This window comes from Rhinolophus ferrumequinum, chromosome 10, assembly GCF_004115265.2.
Source record: "Rhinolophus ferrumequinum isolate MPI-CBG mRhiFer1 chromosome 10, mRhiFer1_v1.p, whole genome shotgun sequence".
In the NCBI taxonomy this organism is placed as follows: domain Eukaryota; kingdom Metazoa; phylum Chordata; class Mammalia; order Chiroptera; family Rhinolophidae; genus Rhinolophus; species Rhinolophus ferrumequinum.
This window is the reverse complement of record NC_046293.1, coordinates 90,406,074-90,425,077: the sequence shown is the minus strand read 5'-3', so window position 1 is coordinate 90,425,077 and position 19,004 is coordinate 90,406,074. Positions and strand designations below refer to the sequence as shown.

The following is a 19,004-nucleotide window of genomic DNA, read 5'->3' as shown; positions in this document are numbered from 1 at the left end:
AGAGAGGCAAGTTGTAGGATATGGTTGGTGCACGAGGCAAAACCACCACAGCAATGATAATGTAGAAAAGTTTCCCCATATATGAATTCAACAACATAAGGAACTAGTATTCATTTTACACTACCATTGATTTAGAAGATCAATATTTGTAACTAATTGTTATAAAACTGTATTTTAAACCTAGTAATTGATTTCAAAGACAGTAGGGCTATTGCACATTCTGTTGTAACATATCAGCATCATGATCAAATGGCCAATCAAAAAATAACGGTGATGCAATCACTTTGAGTGAAAAATATCCTAGAAAATGATAGGAAGCCCACATTTTCTTTCTTTTTCTTTTTGGTGGCAAAGCATCTATAGACATTTCCATTAGAATACCAGAGTTTGGAGTGAGGGCAATATTGATTGGAAGACTCACATAATCAGCCAACAGGTCCCTTCCAGTAGCGCTTTCTGACCGTATGAGGGTACAGAACATAGTGCATGATGCATTACCAGAGAGGCAAGTCACTTTGTAGTGGAAGACTTATACAGATGACGGATACAGCAAATTCTGACTATAGGAGAGAAGTATCAACCACAGCAGTCTTACAACCCCCGAACACAGGCAGTTCTGGATTTCCTGTGGATCGCACGGAAGCCTGCAGTGCTGCCCTTTGCTCTCCAGCATTGCTACCTTTCAGAAGTCTGCTCAAGACAGAGTGGCAGGGGGTGACAGGGACAATACTTGATAGGTATGGACAGGGCTTTTTCAGGAAGCAGTATAACATATCTGCTGTGGCTACACACAGTGCTTGGGTTAATTCCACATGCTGGGAATAGCTACTAAAAAATTAATGAGTTAAGATGAGGTTTATATTTTTGGTGTGGAGATCATTAGTAAATTGAAATAAGACTTGACTGATCTAAGAATTTCTATTATGGTAAAATTCTGAAAAAGTCTTGGCTCCAGCTGTGGAAGGTAATAAGGTGGAATTCGTGGAAGTTTGTGAAATTAAGGACATTGTCTCATGCTTATACAAAGTAAGAATAACAAACAGGACAGATCTCAGTTTTAACAGACAAATGATTGCCTCCAGTAACAGTAAAAATATGGCCCCAGAGAGAGAATTTGCTTGTAGTTCTTCATTTAGAGATAACACGTCACCCAGGATATTTTCTTGTTTCATATGTATCAAAACAGTCGTGTGTTTCTAGTACTTCTGTACTGAAAACAGTTGGTTGGTTGGCTGTTTCTCAGTTTGTGGCTTCAAATTTGAAACTTCACTTCCAAGAGGAAGACAGGAAAAAAAATATTAATCCTCAACTAAGAGCTAATTCTTAGGAAAATGGAGTTGAGCAGTATGGCTGAAATATATACGCTGGATTGTGTCTCCTTGGCTTTATTCCTCTCCTCTCTCTGTCTCCCTCTCTCTCTCTCTCTCTCTCTCTCTCTCTCTCTCTCTCTCTCTCTCTCTCTCTCTCTCAGCTTTATTGAAATATAATTTACATGTATTACAATCCATGAATATAAATGTACTGATATATAAAAGCTTCATTATTTTTAGTCAATCTGTATAGTTGTGTAGCTATCGCCACAATCCACTTTAAAACACTTCCATCACCCTTGAAAATTCCCGTATCCTATTTGCAGTCAGTCTCTGCTCCTGCCCTAGCCCCTTCAAGCGGACCTGCATTCTGTCTTTACAGCCTGGTCTTTTTAGAAATTTCAAATAAATGGGGTCATACAAGATGTGGATTTTTGTGTCCATCTTCTTTGCATAATATTTTTGAGGTTCATCCGCGTTGTTGCACAGATCAGTATAGCTGTTCCTTTTCACTGCTGAGCAGTACATTTCATTGTCGATCCGTTTACCAGCTGATGGACATTCGGATTGTTTCCAGGTTTGGGCTACTGTGAATAGTGCTGCTTCCTGGCTTATTCTTGGCCTGGCGCTTCAGGTTGTATGTGGGTCTGTGTGTGATGACCAAGGTGTAAAGGTCTGTATCACTGGTCCCTGAACTGTCTGAGGGAATGACAGTGTCCACACCACTTCCCGAGGCTGGCTCCTGGGGGTGCTCCATTCATGTGGCTGAACTCTAGCCAATTTTTTGTGACTTTTGAAATCTTTGGAGAGTTGGATGTGAGCTTAAACAATAGGAGGCTATAAAAAAGGGAAAGTAAAAAGTGAATCCCAAACCTAAAGAATTTTTTAAAAAGTGGATAATAAGTACCTAAAAAATTGGGAGCTGAGAGACTGGAAAGCCAAGAACCAAATAGATCATAAATTCTGTTGGGTTCTCACCCGTTCTAGTGATGGCTTTCTAGAGTGATGTGTTCAGACACTGCGATAAAAGTGCTGGAATAACATGAAGGATGGGACAAAAAAGAAGGTGAAAAAAATGAGGGAAAACTTGTATTTCTTTTTCTCCTGTTTCACTTTCTCACAGTGTAATAAAGATGCTATTGATGTATTGATGTCTGCATTGGGACTGCTAACTTAACAGCTTTCCCTGCATTCTCAATTCCTGAAACAGGCAGAAATAAGGAAAAAGTGAAGATTGCCAAAGTGAGTTCTCAGTGTCCTCAAGGAAGAAAGATATATTTTGGGGTTTTACAAATATATGTTGAAAAGAAAATGGCATCAAGGGAAAGTGATCTCATTAATAAAAGAGAAAGGGATGAGATTCAGAAAGATTATCTAAAGACTCAAGGGCCACTCTGCTATTTTAAATCTGTCTTGAACAACAATAAAAAAATATTTCAGAAGAATGAGTAGTGATGATCTGGTAAAAATAGGTATCTATAAAAAGCACTAAAGGGAACACTTGAAAAATGTGAACACACACACATCAGCAGGTCCTGTGACATGCGCTGGAGGGTGAGGGGGAAATTAGCTCTAACGTGAAAATTTGTTGCTTTTCCTCTGCAGAGTCATGACGTCCCCGGGGGTGGGGATGTGGGAACACGAGGTGGGAGGAAGCAATAAGGCAACGGGGGCCCTATGTTTTAAAACAGAAGTGAAGAGGGGTAGAGTCATTCTGGAAAGTCCAAATTAAGTTTGTGGTACAACAGTGGAGGCGAGATTAGGAGAGGTTTTAGCAATGCAGGCCATACCTACAAGAACATGAGATCCTAGGAAGAGTGCCAGTCAGGGGTTCCAGGGAGAAATACCAAAGACAAAATCAATTCCTGTTTTAGGACCCAACTTTAAGGAGTGAACAGAATAAAAGTGATTTCATTCCTAGGTTTTAGCCAATCCGTTCTTCGCCAGTCTCAACGGTAATTATTGTGCGTGGGAGAGCTATTCAGAGTGATCTGGCTCAGAGTACCATCCAACAGATGGGATGACCACAAACAAAAGGTACCACATATGGTGACGTATCTGGAGAGGAACAAGGAAGGTGCCTTCCAGACGCCTCGGGGGTTGGGGAAATATTACCTCTTCTGAGACCACCTCTCCAGTGGACTGGAAGGGCAGCCTAGAGGCAGAGGAATGGTTCACCTGACCAGCTCCATGGTGTTCTTTATAGATTTTATAGGAAACATGGCTTAAACTCTAATGTATTCTATAATCTACAAGCACATGAAATTCAGTCTGAAAAATAATCTCAAAGAGTAAAAATAATTTGATGTAAATTCCATTTTAAAAGTCTAACGGGCTCATGAGCAATTTTGTATAATCTAAATCTGCAGGAAAATATGGTAACTCAATCCAAAGTCTGAAATTAAAAAAAAAAAAAAATCACCTATTCCAAAGGTGGTACAAAACTCTCCCAAACACATGGGGATTGGTTTCAAAGGCTGCAGGGTTTTGGTCTCTATTCTGTGGCTGCTCTGAGCATGTCCAGATTCCTGTTCATTTCTTCCTCCTCATCATTGTTAGTCACTGTGTGGGTGGAAGAGGCCCCAATGACAGCTGTCTCGTGTTCTGTCAGGAGCGCTGGAGTAGGTCCCTGGATTGTCACCACACAGCAGGTTCGGTAAGGAGGAGGTCACTGAGCTCCTGACTGCAGGGTTGAGAGGAAAGCTCCGGCAGCCAAGTCTTCTTGGTCCGCCTTAGCAGCAGGGAGTCTGGCTCCACACAGAGGAGGTCACCTTTCCGGGGGAACTGGCAGGTCTCCCCTCTTTGGAACCCTTCTCTTGGTGTCTTCCTCTGACACCGTGCTCCCAGGGCTGATGGTCATTTCCACAACAGGAGCCACCTTCCCTTCAGAACTTGTGGGGTGAAAGTAAATCTCACATTAATAATCTGATGCGTCTTCTGGTTGGAGTAATGGTTCATCTGACCAGGTACATTTGCTAGTCCCGTTTGCTGTCAAGGATGGACAACAATATGGTCCCAAATTGGCCAGTGCAACTCGCAAGGCCAGTTCTCATCTTTATCCTAGAAGCAGGGAGGCTACTTAAACTTTTAGTGGGCCTGAGGAGGTTGTTTCACCAGACTGTCACTGGACAGTGTCCTGCCCTGAATCTCCCTGTCTACCACACTCACCATTTTCTTGCTATGTGAGGCCACTGAAGGCCCCAACAAAGCCCAGCGACGTCCAACCAACGTTCAGGCTGCTTGCTAGCATAGGCTCTTAGAGGATCCCCTAGAAAGCCCACTTTTGTTATTTTCCCAGCAAGGTGATAGAAGCCCTGTGTGTTTTGGGAACAGAGCTCCTTAGCTAAGTTCGGCACAGACGCTGGGTCACAGGGCAGGGCTGCCATCTTTGGTCCTCTGGCAGGATTTCATCATTTCACTCTCCTGCATTTGGCACGCTACTGGTGAGAGCTACACCATCACACACTGCTGAATTGATGGGGGTCTTTGAGACTTGGCATCCCGGTGACTGCCTGAGGAGTTTGGGTCAAACGGATCATCGATCACTTCAATACAAGTGCATAAACTTCAGACATACTACAGCCAGCTCTTAAGCAAGACTTAGAATGAGCTCTAACAAAGCCACACAATTAATATAAATTTATTGGTTTGGGGCTAGCTACAGATCGAACTGAACATAAAGAACGATTTGAACTCAAAGGGAAAATATTATTCAATGAATTATTTGGTATTTCTTTAAGTAGGGCTAGAACCTCAGAATTTTAGCTAAAGGCAAGCCCTGTTTGTTCCAGTATTAAACAGCTTCTACTTTTTTTCAACCTGATAGTTTATTTTATACAATTATGACCCAAGTAATTTGGAAATTCTCCCTAGAGTGAAAAAATGGTCTCATCTTAAACAGACTCTCCATGAAAAAAGTAAAAACAATTGTGTGTCTGTGATTATAGGTTTAAAGTTTTTTGTTTGTTTGCTTAGGGAACGTGGCCAGGTGGCAGTGACCTAGAATCTTGCGAACAACCAATATATCCAGTCAAATCAGATCATCCATATCGGGTAATCTGCTTTGGTTTCTGAATATGAATAATCTGTTGCACTCCTTGTTGTATAGATGCTGTCCCTCCTGGGCCCCAAAAGCAAGAGGGGTCAAATTGAATTTAATTCCGGGCTGAAAGGAAATGAGAAGCAGTAGATGGAGAGAAATGAGGTATCTTTTAATGCTTCAGACATATTCCTCTTTCTCCACCAAGATGCCCAAAACTAAGATGTTTGAAGAAAATAAAAATCACATAAGTTTAGCATTGCTAACCCTTTGGGGGGGAGAGGGAAGTATTTTTTTCAACAAGGTTTTATGTTAAACTACTTTATTTGTCTGTCTAAAAGTCTTGTCAGTTTCTGTTTAAATGTTTTTTTAAAGGTCAAGCTGAGATTTTAGTAACTTAAGACAGCAGTTTGTAGCATATTCCATAAGCCAAAATTCTAGACTTCCTCAAGGAAGAGCTTAATGAGCCAGTGTTGCTTGTTAAATATATTGATTTATGGAGGGAACATGGAGAAAGAAGTCTCAAAAGGGAAAGGACTGCGAAGTCATGGGGTAGAGCGAAAGCTTATCCTTGAGGGAAAAATGTCTCACTGCTGGCAAGGAGGCGATTCCACACCCGCCATCCTCTTCCCACCCTGAGACAGGGCCAGGATTCTGCCTATGAATGGAGAAGCAGAAAACCTTAAGGGGAGCCAGCTGCCAAGGCTGAAAGGAACCCAGAGTCATGATGGGAGAATCTGCTGGCTACCGACAAAGCTGCCTTCCTTAAAGGGCTTTGAACGGTAAGCAACACTGAGGGACCGATGGAGTGGAGAGCTACACAGTCACCATTTAAGTTCCGATTCTTAAATTAAAATATTCCAGGTAAGGGAGGTTTCTCTAACAGCACAGCTCGTTTACACAGTGTTTAGTAGTGCTGGACAAAGCCTGAATTTAGCTATTTTAAAATTGCCAAGAGAAAAAGAATGCCAGTCTCTGCCTCTCATTTAACCATGGTATGGAAGCAAGAACACTAGAATGGAGGGGGCCTATCCCGGCACCGCTGGTCACGTGGCGGCAGTGTGCCCGGCTGAACGGAAAGTGACGAGACGGGGAAGCCTCGCCAGAACTGGACACTCAGCATCTTCCCTTACCTGCTATGCCCTCCTGGTTGTAGCAGGTCTTGTGCATCTTCCCCATGAAGAGCTCCAGGCCGATGATAGCGTAGATGATGATGACAAACAGCACGAGAAGGGCGATATGCAGCAGGGGGACCATGGCCTTGATGATGGAATTCAGAACCACCTGGAGACCTACAAGGGCAAGTCACCGTAACAACAGTGAGAACACCCGCTTCCATTGATTGAACCACATGCTGTCTTGGATGCAGTACTGACACAATCTCATGCAATTTCTTATCAACTCTACCAGTGATGTATCATGAGCCCCGTTTTTTAGATGAAGAAACTGAGTGACAGCGCGGGAATCTAAATCTGGGTTGGCCTGACTCCAAATCTTTCTTGGAGGTACATCCAAAGAAAGGACTGGCAGAGGCTATACTTCCAAAGGGAAGAACACACTGTTTCATTCAGAACCATCTAATTTTCTAATATCCCATCTTAGAGACAACATAGCATCTTTTTCTCCTAGAGCAGCATCTTATTACAGAGAAATGAGGTATCTTTTAATGCTTCAGACATATTCCTCTTTCTCCACCAAGATGCCCAAAACTAAGATGTTCGAAGAAAATAAAAATCACATAAGTTTAGCATTGCTAACCTTTGGGGAGGGAGGGGGAAGTATTTTTTCCAACAAGGTTTTATGTTAAACTACTTTGTCTGTCTCAAAGTCTTTTAGACTAGAGATAGCCATGCAAGGATCTATTGGTCACTCAAGAGCCTATGGCTGACCCGTCTGCTATAGAACACATCAGCCTGGTGGTACGGCATCGGGGAGGGTGGGGCTTCCTTTACTGACACTGACGCACACCCCCGGAGACATCTGGCTGGTGAGACTCCATGAGGGGCCCCGCCTCACGGTGGGCCCTTCTCTGGATTCCAGGAATGGATCTCTCTTCCTACACATATCCGACCAGGCCACTTTCCCTCAGAACATTATAGCCTTCCATTCAAAAACTCCACTGAGGGGTATGGGATTTCAGTTTGGGAAGATGAGAAAGTTCTAGAGAAGGATGGTGGTGATGGTTGCACAACACTGTGAATGTACTTAGTGCCACGGAACTGTACACTTAAAAATGGTCACACTGGTAAATTTTAATACATATATATTACCACAATAAAACAATTGAAGTACCCAGATCCCTTCAGAAAAAATAAAAGAGTAAATGAAAAACCCTATTTAGCACAGACGGCTTATTAGTGTACCCCAAAGGTCTGTAGGAACTTTGGGACTATTGTAGCACCCCCTTATTTATAAACTCAACAATAACACACCAAGAATGCTCCTCATTTAAAGGGGATGTTGCAAGTTTTTATTTGCAAATGGCGGAGAGGTGGTCATCAGCATGTCTCCTCCAGATTACCTCCATCCCAAGAAAGCTTTCTGTAAACAGTGAGAGTACCAAGTCTTCACATCCTATGAGAGATGTGGGGAAGGGCCAGCTGTTCCTTATATCTAGGCCTATTGTGCAGAAAACCTTCTTGTGGGCCACCTTTGACACCCATATGATAGGACACTCACCTCTGAATCACCACAAAGGGCACTTCAGTGTCGTTACCTGATATACCCACCCACCACAAACATCTTTCCACTTCTCTGACCAACCCATCCACCACAGACACCCTTCCGCTTCTCTGCATGTTGGGAGCCTCACCTTTGGATTCACCTACTGCCCTCTGTTTTGGGTAAACAAAGGATGAGTCGCTCCCCAGACCCCAGAGCAGTCACTGGTACTTTGTGACCTGGTAGAGTGGTTTTCACAAGGCTAATTAGAAGAATTCTCCCCAACTATTAAGCCAAGCTGGCGAGAGAAAAATATAAATAAATAAAAGCAGAGAAAAGTTGGAATAATTTTACCTGTGAATTAATGAGAGTGCTTTGCAGCCTCCCATTAGAACAAGATGTTTTCAGATCCAAATGATTCCACTAATTAGTAAGTTGTACACACAGAAGTGTTAAAGTATGTGAAGCCATGAGAAAGTTGAAAACTGAACTGCAAAGCAACTTTCAGAGGTGTCTGCTGAAAGGGGAGTGCTCTAAGTGCTGCTCACAGAAGGGGTTGGGAAATTCCCAAATCCTGGCTACGCGGGTGTCATGCAGGGTGTCATGCAGGGTCTCCGGGCCCGCTCCCCACGTAGGAACGCAGGATGTAGCTAGGCCAAAAAGGAACACCCACGGAGCCATAGGTAGGGGAGTCACACCACTATACTCTTGCTGGCGGCTGGGTTGGAGACACAGGAAGCAGGAGCCACACAATCCGCAATCCACACTCTGCCGCTTGCAGGCTCAGCCACCACCTTCTTGCTAGCCCCCATTTGCTGCTAGCGTAGCCACGGCAGTTATATTAGTGACCAATGGCTCACTGCTTACAGCTGACGGCCAACTAGCCACAGCTGATGGCCATCCAATCACAGTTGATGGCCATTTACTAGCTGAGCCAGCACCTTTCCACATGAGGCCGAGAGCCTGGAAACTGCACTCCTGGCTCTGTCCCCACAGTGGGCCACAAGGGGACTTTGCGGACAGGTCTTCCGTGCCAGGGCTTCGGGTGGCAAGAAAATGGTGGGAGATACAGGGTGGGAAACCGTCCTTTGTGCACTGTGAGGGTCTGCCCTGAGGACGAAGAGCAGAAACTTACCATGCCTACCATGCCCGGTAGGGTCTGCCCGCCCACCTTCCCACCCACTTCCGTCCCGTCCCTCACTCTGGACTCCTGGTCAAACATCTTTTGTTTTAGACTCACATTTGCCTTACTTCTGCTCACCAGCCGCCACCAAAAATGCTATTCCCTCAGCTAGAACGGGTTTCCATAATTCCCTCCTATTTACCCTTTGGGTCTCTGCCTAAGTGTCTCTCATCCTAGGGATCCTTTCCCAAGCTCCCAGACCAGAGAAGTTTGCTTTCTAACATGTCTTCTTAGAACCATTTCCTTTCATTTGGAGCATTAGTCTCAGTTTGAATCCAATTATATGTTCATTACGTGTTTTTTAAACATTTTCATCTGTCTCTCACATTGGGCTGAGTTTTGTGAAGACAGGAACTGTCTGCTCTTTTCATCATTTTATGGCACAGGCTTAGCTTGGTGCTGAGCACACGACCAGCACTCAGTAAGTGCTTATTGAAGGAGTGACACACAATCTAAGCCAATGTGCCACGATGATGGAACTCTGGAGGCCTGTGCTGCCATGAGTCTGCTGGCAGGCAGAGCTGTGCGCGTCCGGGGAGTCCCAGAGGCCTGCAGACCCAGGAGGCAAAGTGGCCTAAGGGAAGTCAAAGCAGCGTGGGGGTTTCTTTTCAGCCATCAGGGATGCCACAGAATCCCTAAGCAATGCTCTATTCCCCTGTCCTGGTCTCCGTGGGTGGCCACACCACCCACCTGAGCACCCAGGCTGGAAGACTGATGCCTCAGACTCCTCGTTCCAGCCAGTGATCAAGTCCTGCCAGTTTGATTCTGAAGTATTTTAGACAAGTGTAAGTTATTTGTACTATATAAATAACACATGCTAAATACAGAAAAAAATGGAAAATACTTAGTATAGAGAAATTGGAAAACACAGGGAAATAAAAGAGAGAAAGAAATCACCCATTATCACACCACCCAGACATAACCACTGTTAGCCTTTTGGTATATATTTTGGATATTTTGATCCATGACTCATTTTCCTCCTTTCCATCCCCCTAGTGTTTGTCCTTCAGTTAGTTGGTCTCCCTATGTTCAGTTTTGACCAATCTTCATGCTGAAGTTAGAATGCTCTACTAAAGCACCAATTAGAACGTGTCACTTCCCTACTTAAGTCCTCTGATGACTCCCTATTACCTACAGGTAAAGCTCACCTGCCTCCTGTCACAGTTTGATCACATCTGATCCTAGTTTACACCTTAATTCCAGCAATACACCAAACTGTCCGAACTTCTGTGACTTCATGCCCCCCTGTCTTAGCATCTGCTGTTCCCCCTGCCTAGAATGCCATTCCCTGCCTAACGAAGAGCTCTGGGAGCCTCATCTTATCTTTGTGTCTGGACATAATAGTGATTCAATGAACATGGAGCTAAATCACATTTGTAAGCACAGGCTGCCTTCAGAAGACAGAAACCATCATGATGAAGGAATTGGAATCATTCAATGATCTTCAGAAGGAACTTAGGTGTATTGTCAGGAAAAGATAAGACTCATGCCATGGGAAAAAGCACAGCCAGGGAGAGTAATATCAACGATTTTCGCATGATTTAAACTATGATTTTGAGGAAAGGAGTTACATGAATTCTGTATGACCATGGGGATGGAACTAGGACCAACTAGGAAGTATTCAGAACGGATTTAGGTCCAACACAAATAAAAACTGTCCAAGAAACAGACCCATGTAAATGTGGGATGCTTTAAGAGGTAGTAGGCTCTCCATCTTCAGAGGTATGCAAGTATTAACTAAATAAACTCTTGGAAGAGATGCCTTAGTGGGGATTCAGCCACCGGGTAAAAGCTTGTCCTAGCACACCAAAGCCTCCTCCACCCCCATTATTTGGAAGACTTCCTGTGGGTCACGTGAGGCTCTCAGCACTACTTGGACTATTCCATCTCGTCCTGGCAACAATCTGTGAAGTAGATACTATTGTTCACCCTATTTTACAGATGGGCAAAGAGGTTCAATGGCCTGTCCATAGTTACACAGCTGGGTGGCCGGCTCCAGAGCCTGTGGGCGTCATTACTGCGCTGAATGCCTTCCCATGCCCTATAGACCGCGGCTCTCAGACTCCATGATCTGCATCTATAAAGCAGTAACACACGCTTACAACATCTGCCAGGAAGGTGCAAGAACCTAGTCCCTGCTTCCAGGGGAGCCTGGACGTTTCCAAGGCTATTTCCAGGGAAGGCTCCTGGTTTCTGCATGCTTTCCCTCCAGCCAGCCTGGAAAGGCAGAAGCCAGGCTGGTGTGTGAAGGCATGGGGCCGGTATTCCTTCTCTCTAGTCCATCATAAGAATTTGGCTTTCAAGGCTCCAATGCTTAATAGCTTCTTCTTGGAATCGGCTCACAGTTGTCCCAGAAACAGCTCCTCTAGCTCAAGTTCTAATTGGGAAAACACAGTGACATTTTTCCACCCACGTGTTGTCAGACAGGTCATGCTTACGGCCGGTAAGTGATTGCTATGCCCTTCCTCAGGGCTGGCTGATCGTGTTGGTGAAGTACATGGGCCCCAGGTAAGCGCGGGGAAGGAACTGCTATAAAATGCCCCGTGGACACAAGATCATTACAGGCCGACAAATCTGATGATTCTATTTTCCTAGCCTGAACTCAGGATACAAGATCTGACAAATACATGAGTACTTATGGGGGCAACAGGATAGAATATTTAACATGAGAACTACACTGGGAAATTTGGAACACGGTTCCACAGGGGTTAATATATAATCTAGAAATCCAGTCTCTGCTAATTTGCAGTTCATGACAGGTGATATCCTCTTGGTGGGTGGAAAACTCCCAAGATTTTTGGCTGCCAGACCTTCCAGGGAGATGGGGCTTTGGGAAATGGCATCATTAAATGCTGGGATTAGGAAAAGGGCAGAGGTGGAGCTTAACTAACACATGTGGTGTTTCCTTTTCTCCCTCTTATGCTGCTGTAAGACCCTCTGGGCAAATGTATTCCTTCTGGGTCCAACTTGGAAATTCCAGGTTAGGAAAGACTTTGAGGGTCTGTGTGTATAAATCATTCTGATTTTTCTTAAACTATCAAGAGAAACCATCAATTATGGAAAGCAAAACCTGTCATCGGTCTTTAAGGTAATGTTTAGAGTACCCTGGAAATGCCCAGGTTGACTAAAGTTGGTGCTTCCATGCCTGTTACAGACAGTCCGCCATGATGGACGCATGGCTGAGGACACATCACACTCTTGTTGTATTAAAGAACATCCCACCATGCCCCGCTTTTGGTGATGATTTGTTCTGCTCTGGGCCCCAGGGGTAATATCAGGAAGGAGTTTGAAAATGACTTTATGAGTAAGAGCCTCAGAAAAGAGAGAATGAAAACTTCGTGGGACACACTGAAGGACAGTGTGTAGAAGTGTTGTCTGATCAAGAGCTAGGCCTATAGGCTCTGTTCTTTTCATGTAAACTCTATTCCCATACTCCCCTGTTTTGAATTTAAATTTTAAGTCTTTCTGGTATAAAACGGGAGGGGGAGAGGGAGAAGTAATTGAAGACACCACAATTGGGAATTTTTGTTAGTGTTAATTTGATTTCATTGTTTAGATTCCACATTGACTTACAGCTTTTTTGTTGGTGGCTAGGTGTGTTCTTAACTATTCAGACACCATGATTCCAGACAAGCATTAGAAAAGCAATAAAAATGATCAAGGAACCCTGATCACTGAATCTGTAAAGAAACAATGCTGAGAATCACGGAACTAGAGGAGAAGTTTGGATTAAGTGGTGGTGGTAGGTACAAGTTTCTCATAGATGGAATCAAAGTTTGTCAGAACAGGAAGTGTGGGGACAGAGCCCCAAAAAGCAGTTTCCAGGCTCTCGGCCTCACATAGAAAGGTGCTGGCTCAGGTAGTAAATGGCCATCGACTGTGATCAAATGGCCAGCAGCTGTGGCTAGTTGGCCGTCAGCTGTAACCAGTGAGCCATTAGCCATGAATATAACTGCCGTGGCTAGGCTAGCAGAAAAGAAAATGGGGAGCTAGCAAGAAGATGGTGGCTGAGTCTGCAAGCGGCGCAGTGAGGGTTGAGAATTGTGTTGCTCCTGGTTCCTGTGTCTTCAATCTAGCCGCCAGTGAGAGTATAGTGGTGTGACTCCCCTACCTATGGCTCCGTGGGTGTTCCTGTTTGGCCTCACCATGTCCTGCGTTCTTATGTGGGGAGTGAGAGCTGAGACCCTGCAGGCCGCCCCACATGACACTTGGCATAGTCCGCAGGATCCCCTGCACTACAGGAAGACAACTTTGGGGTCACCTAACTTGATGCCTTAATTTTCATTCCTTCAATGGATGTTTATTGAGCTATGTTCTATGGGCCACCTGCTGTGTTGGGGGAGGGGATACAGTGGTGAATAAAAGTCCCTCAGGCCTTGCCCTCAGAGAGTTTGTAATGGAAACCAAACATCCATCGAATAATCATACCATTGATACATGCTTGCAAACTGCTGAGAGCTTTAATAGAACAGAAAAGGGCATCATAAGCAACCTCCTTTAGCACAGAGGGTAGAGGAAGGCTTCCTCACCAAGGGGTGCTTGAGCTGAAGGCTGAACAATGAAGATGAAGAGGACCTGGCCAGGTGAGTGGGCAGGGGGGCGGGTCCAGGCAGAGGCACCTGAAAGTTCCAGGTGAGGAAAGTTGCCTGGATGACTTTGTAGACTCATTGAAGACCCACGGCTCCCAACTGTCAGCCTCACGTTTTTTCCTTGATTTTGTTCTGCCTCTTAAAACAAACTACTGGAAGGAGATTTGGGAAACCACTTAACTGCTTCTGTTCAAAGTCTGAGGAAGCAGAAATCACTTTCACTTTTAGAGAAAACAATTCAGAAGCACATGAAAAAGGCTGTGCTGACAACTTATTTATTTGTGGAATGTTGAAAATACACATAACCCTCACCCTACACTGCAGAGAAAGGCAGGGGATTGGCTAAAAGTCCTCTACTGTTCTACTGAGTTTTGGGGGGGCCACCTTTACCACCAAGCTCTCGGTTGACTCCATCCAATTGGAGAGTTGTGCACCACCTAAGATGTTGCCAACCAGCAAGCCTTCATGGAAAGAGATGTCCTGCTAACCTCAAACCTGGAAGGAAATTCTTCCAAAATGGGACAGACCCCATTCCTGATGCAGTCAGTGCTTTCCAGTGGAGTTACTCATGGTTTTGCAGCTGACTCAGGACCCTGCAGTGAGGCAGGGCTGTCATTAAGAGGACACACCCCTCGCCCAGGACCGGGGAGGTTAGGCATCAACTTCTTCACTTAGGCTGGTTGTCCTCTCCTCCCAGAATGGCAGCCAGGAAAACACCCGGCTTAATCCAGAGGTCTGATTAGCCGAGTGATGATTAACTGAGAGGCTGGCCCCACCAATGTGAGTTATACCTTCCAGATTAACCAAATTAAAACCAAATGATAGAGTTGCTACATGGTGAGCCAATTCTAATCTTCCTGCGCAGCCTCACCTGGGAACTGGATGCTTGTCTGAAAGGAACGTACTCCCGTTAAAACAGGTGGTCAAGAGCATCATCTTTGCCATGCCCATTAAACCCCATGCTACCTGGACCACATCACCTGGACCGGGGACCCTGACTCTGAGAATGTGTAGATGAAAGACTAACCACTCCCGGGAGGGGAATCGAGAATGAATGAATCTTTTCCTCTTCAGCTACCTCCTATCTTTAACTTTGCCCTGCCTATCAGAGGAGCTCCTCCCTCCGTAATACTGGTATACCCAGACCATAGAAAGCTCTTCCTCTAAGGCACAAGTTTGCCTTTCTCCAGGTCACCACAGACAGCTATACATCCCTCACTTGTGAGCCTACTGAGCACCGAAGAAGTACCCTGCCAGTTGCCGTGGAAGATGGGGGAGGAAGGGCAGTGCAGTGCAGTGGTTAAAGCACAGAGACTCCTGGAGCCAAATGCCTGGGTTGCATCCTGGCTGCCTCACTTCAGCCGTGTGACTTGGACAAACTATTTGACCTCCTCTTAAAGTGAGAATGGTGATAGTACCTACCTCATAGAGTTTGTGTGGGGACTAAAGTTAATTCATGACAAGGCTCAGAACAATGTCTGGCCCCTAGTGAATGCCATTGTTGTTGTGAGTGTGACGAGGCTGTCAGTGGGAGCCTAGGACAGTGAACGTGCATATAGGTCACCTGGGATTTGGTTAAAATGCAGATTCCGATTGGGTCTAGCTGGGGTGGGGCCTGAGTCCTTCCAGCAACAATAAAAGCTATCCAGCAGAGTTATGGAAGGAACTTGAAGACAGCGGCCCACTGCGCGATGTTACAGATAGGAGCAGCTGGACATCAACTTTCCTTCTTGAAGGGTCCTGTATCGTTACCACTCTTACCAAGCTGGCATCCTCAAACCTTACAGCCTCCGTCTGCCCAATCCATGCCTTTGCAGTGGCCAGTACTCTCTTTCACCTGTTTGACACCATCAATTATTCCCTTCTTTTTGAAATTTTCTTCTCTCCTGTCTCCACGACAGTGGACAATTTTAGTTCTTCCGACTCCATAATTAGTTTTTTGCCTCCCTTCTTGCCTCCCTCCCCCTGGACCTCTTTTAGTCTGAGGAATATTACAAAGACAAAGAAGGTGCAGTCCCTGCTCACGAAGAACTTTTAGCTGCATGGAGAGGCAGACGTGGAAACAAGCAGGTGATAATATTCCTAAGAATTTTGTAGGAAAAACTGTGGAAGCATAAAGGAGGGTGAGACTACCTTACCCTGCGAGAGTAAGAAAAAACGTTCCCAGAGGAATGGACGTGTGAGATGTGTCAGGGGGTGAAACTTCTTTCTGCCCTTCTACTCAGTTCATCTTTGACCCATGTGTGGCTCTGTCTAAACTCTCTCAGGAAACTCATTAACTTTACTCTCTCCTGAAGGTTCAATATTCACCATTGGGTAAGTCCAAATTTGCAATTATATTTTCTTGCCTTCTCTTTTGAGTTCAAGCCATGCATCTCCATAAGCCTACTAGATATTTCTACTGGATTCTCCTACTCTCTTCTTCCACTCAAGAAATATAAACCTGACCTCATAGCCTTCTCCCTACAACTTGTCCCCACGAGGTTCAAAACTTGTGAGTCTCCCTTGCTCATTCTTCACCAAATGCTGATAATTCTTCATTCGTAACATCTGTCATGTCTATTCTTCCCACTTCAGCCACAGCTGTCCTTATGTCTCCAGTCTGGATTGGTCGATTGAGCTTTCTGCTTCCAGTTCCCTGCCACCCCCACCTATTCTGCACCATTACCCCATTACTCAGAAACCCACAGTGATTCCGTAATAGAGGGAGACTCAAATCCCTGTGTACATGATCTGCACATAGTAGGCACTCAAATTTATTTATAGAAAAAATAAAACCAGGTTACAAATATCAGGACAGTAGGTTCCAGTGAGAAGCATATGGTTACTGGGAGTGGGAAGGAGAGCAGTATGTGTAGAGGACCCTCTTGACAGGAGCTGTGATGATGCTAGCCCGAGGTGACCTGCAGGGAAGGATTCGGGGGACAAAAAACTCTCACCTCACCCGCCTCCCTCCTGCTGAGCCCCTGATCTGCTCTTCATTGAATGAAACCAACCAGAAGCCAGAGGGCAAGTCAGCCTTTTGATGTTGTCCATGTGGCCAGTCCCCTGACTAGAGAGCAGAGTGGAAAAGGGTAAAGAGTGGATGTGGGGGGAGGTGAATGGAACAACGTAGGGCTGACAGAACAATGTGCTTAGAGTAGCTGGCAAACTGTCACGGCTTTCTATGTGAACCATTTCTACCAGAACCATTCCATTCAATCAGGCGGAGTTACCCTATTCGTAGGGCTTCTGAGTTTTATGAGCAAGAAGTCCCCTCCTAGGGAGGGTGATCAGATGAATGTCTTCTGACTCTAACTTACCAGCCAACTACGGGTATCTATCTTCCAAAGTCATACCTGACAGGAGTCTAGAAATGAATTCTCTTAGCAGCCTGTGTGGTTGTGACTACCACCACCATCGTTACCATCATGTTATGACGATTGACTATGCTTACTTCTGATCTACACAGACCAGTTTAGACTGGTTAGAAACTGGAGGCAAGATGAACCTCACAGATCATGTTTTGTGCCTTCATTTGGCTAATGGAGCAACACACATTTTTAATGGTTTCACAGCCTTAATGACTTTCAAAAGAAAATAGGTCTAGACTTAGAAAGGCAGGTAGTTCTCTCCTGGGTTAAAGAGTAAATTTGTCACACTGAGGGTCAAAGGTGACTGATGCATTTGCTTACTGGAAGAGAGTCTTCCTATTAAGGAGAGAAGAACTCTTGCCTGGATTGCTACCCTGCAGTCTCAAGTTTTTTTTTTTCTTTCCAATGTTATTAGTAAGATGTCCTTATTCATTAGATGTTTTCATTTATTTTTAATTGAACCTGTCCATGTTAATAAATTTCTGCATCCCACAGTGGTTTGATGAACATTAAGGAGCGTTGTTGTCCTAGGAAAGAGATGGTGGATACTCTGTTGCCTAATAAATTAAAAGCTATGAGAGTAATTGAAATATCAACCTTCATATTGAATTATTTTTTTTTTTGTAATAGCAATAGAGGTTGGGATGAGAAAAAATAAGAGAAATCCTCATATTAGAAAAAAATAAATATGGCAAAATGGAGACAAGATATCAGCTCCCATTTCTTGAGGACTCAGCATATGCTGGGTACTGCGCTAAATTCCTTACGTATATCATTTCATTTAGTTCTTTAACTATTGTGATAAAGATAAATGAACTGAGGCTTAGGTAAGACAGATAAATTAATTAATTGTCCAAAATTATACATGTTGTAAATGCTGGAGTTAAAAAGGCAAGCCAACCTTACTTTAAACCCTCGACTCTTAGCTGGGAATCACCAGGGCAGGAAGAACGGTGTTAGGTAAGCTAATGGAAAGCTCATATTTGATGCCTGCCTGCACCTATCAGCTGGCTGGGGTGAAGGCTCAACAAAGGAATGCTCCTTGATTCCCTGGCTCTAGTAGCCAGGGGCTTGCATTCCTGGATCTCACAGCACTGTAACAACGGAAAGACTGCTCTTGTCAGGCTAGCACCCACAAGGCACTACACAGACAGAAGACTAAAACATACCTTCAGTCTTCCTGTGAGAAAGGCCTATTTATTTGTCCTGGAGCTTCAGCCTGAGGGGCAGACTTCAGGTTTGCCATGTATTTAGAGGTTTTGGGTGTGCTCTCAGGGAACAGAAGCTGGTGGGTACCATCTTTGTGCTCTCCCTTGGTTTGCTACAGCTTTCTGGCACCTTCCCAAAAAGGGGAGGTCAGAAGCCCCAATTTTTGTAACTGTCACCCAGGGAAATACCTCCAGATTTTCTGGTCTGTGGGCCACAGGGCTTACAATTGTGGTCCTATAAGACTTTAAGATACTTAAAAGTTACGGTCTGAGGGTCTGGATTTCAATCAGCCTGAAGATAGGTGCTGACTAAGATCCCATCCTTTGGACTAATGACAGATCTTGGTATGCTCTCAACAACTGGGCCCTATCTAGAATAAATAAGTTTTCTTAAACAACTGCAATGGTTTGAGAGACAACCAAAGCTAGAGAACCCTGAAAGATAAGGTTCATTTCCTATACAAGGACACTCCTTCAACACTGGGAGAGGTAACTATTTTGTTTAATATGCAGAAACAAATAAAGCGAGTCATGAAAAATGAGGAAGCGGGAGAATAAGTTCTAAATGAAAGGACAAGATAAAACCTCAGGAAAACAAAACTTAACGAAACAGAGATAAGTAATTTACCTGATAAAGTGTTTAAAGTAATGGTCATAAAGA

At 44.5% G+C, this 19,004-nt stretch overlaps 1 protein-coding gene across 28 annotated transcripts in view; it reads right to left on the bottom strand.

The window, feature by feature from the left end:
• Positions 1–19,004, bottom strand: part of CACNA1C (calcium voltage-gated channel subunit alpha1 C) — a 617,393-nt gene that overhangs the window by 177,385 nt on the left and 421,004 nt on the right. For all 28 annotated transcript variants that reach the window (XM_033118404.1, XM_033118415.1, XM_033118423.1 and 25 more), the window contains exon 6: positions 6,483–6,641. In XM_033118404.1, coding sequence (XP_032974295.1) covers positions 6,483–6,641 — 159 coding nt within the window. The remainder of the gene's footprint in view (positions 1–6,482; positions 6,642–19,004) is intronic.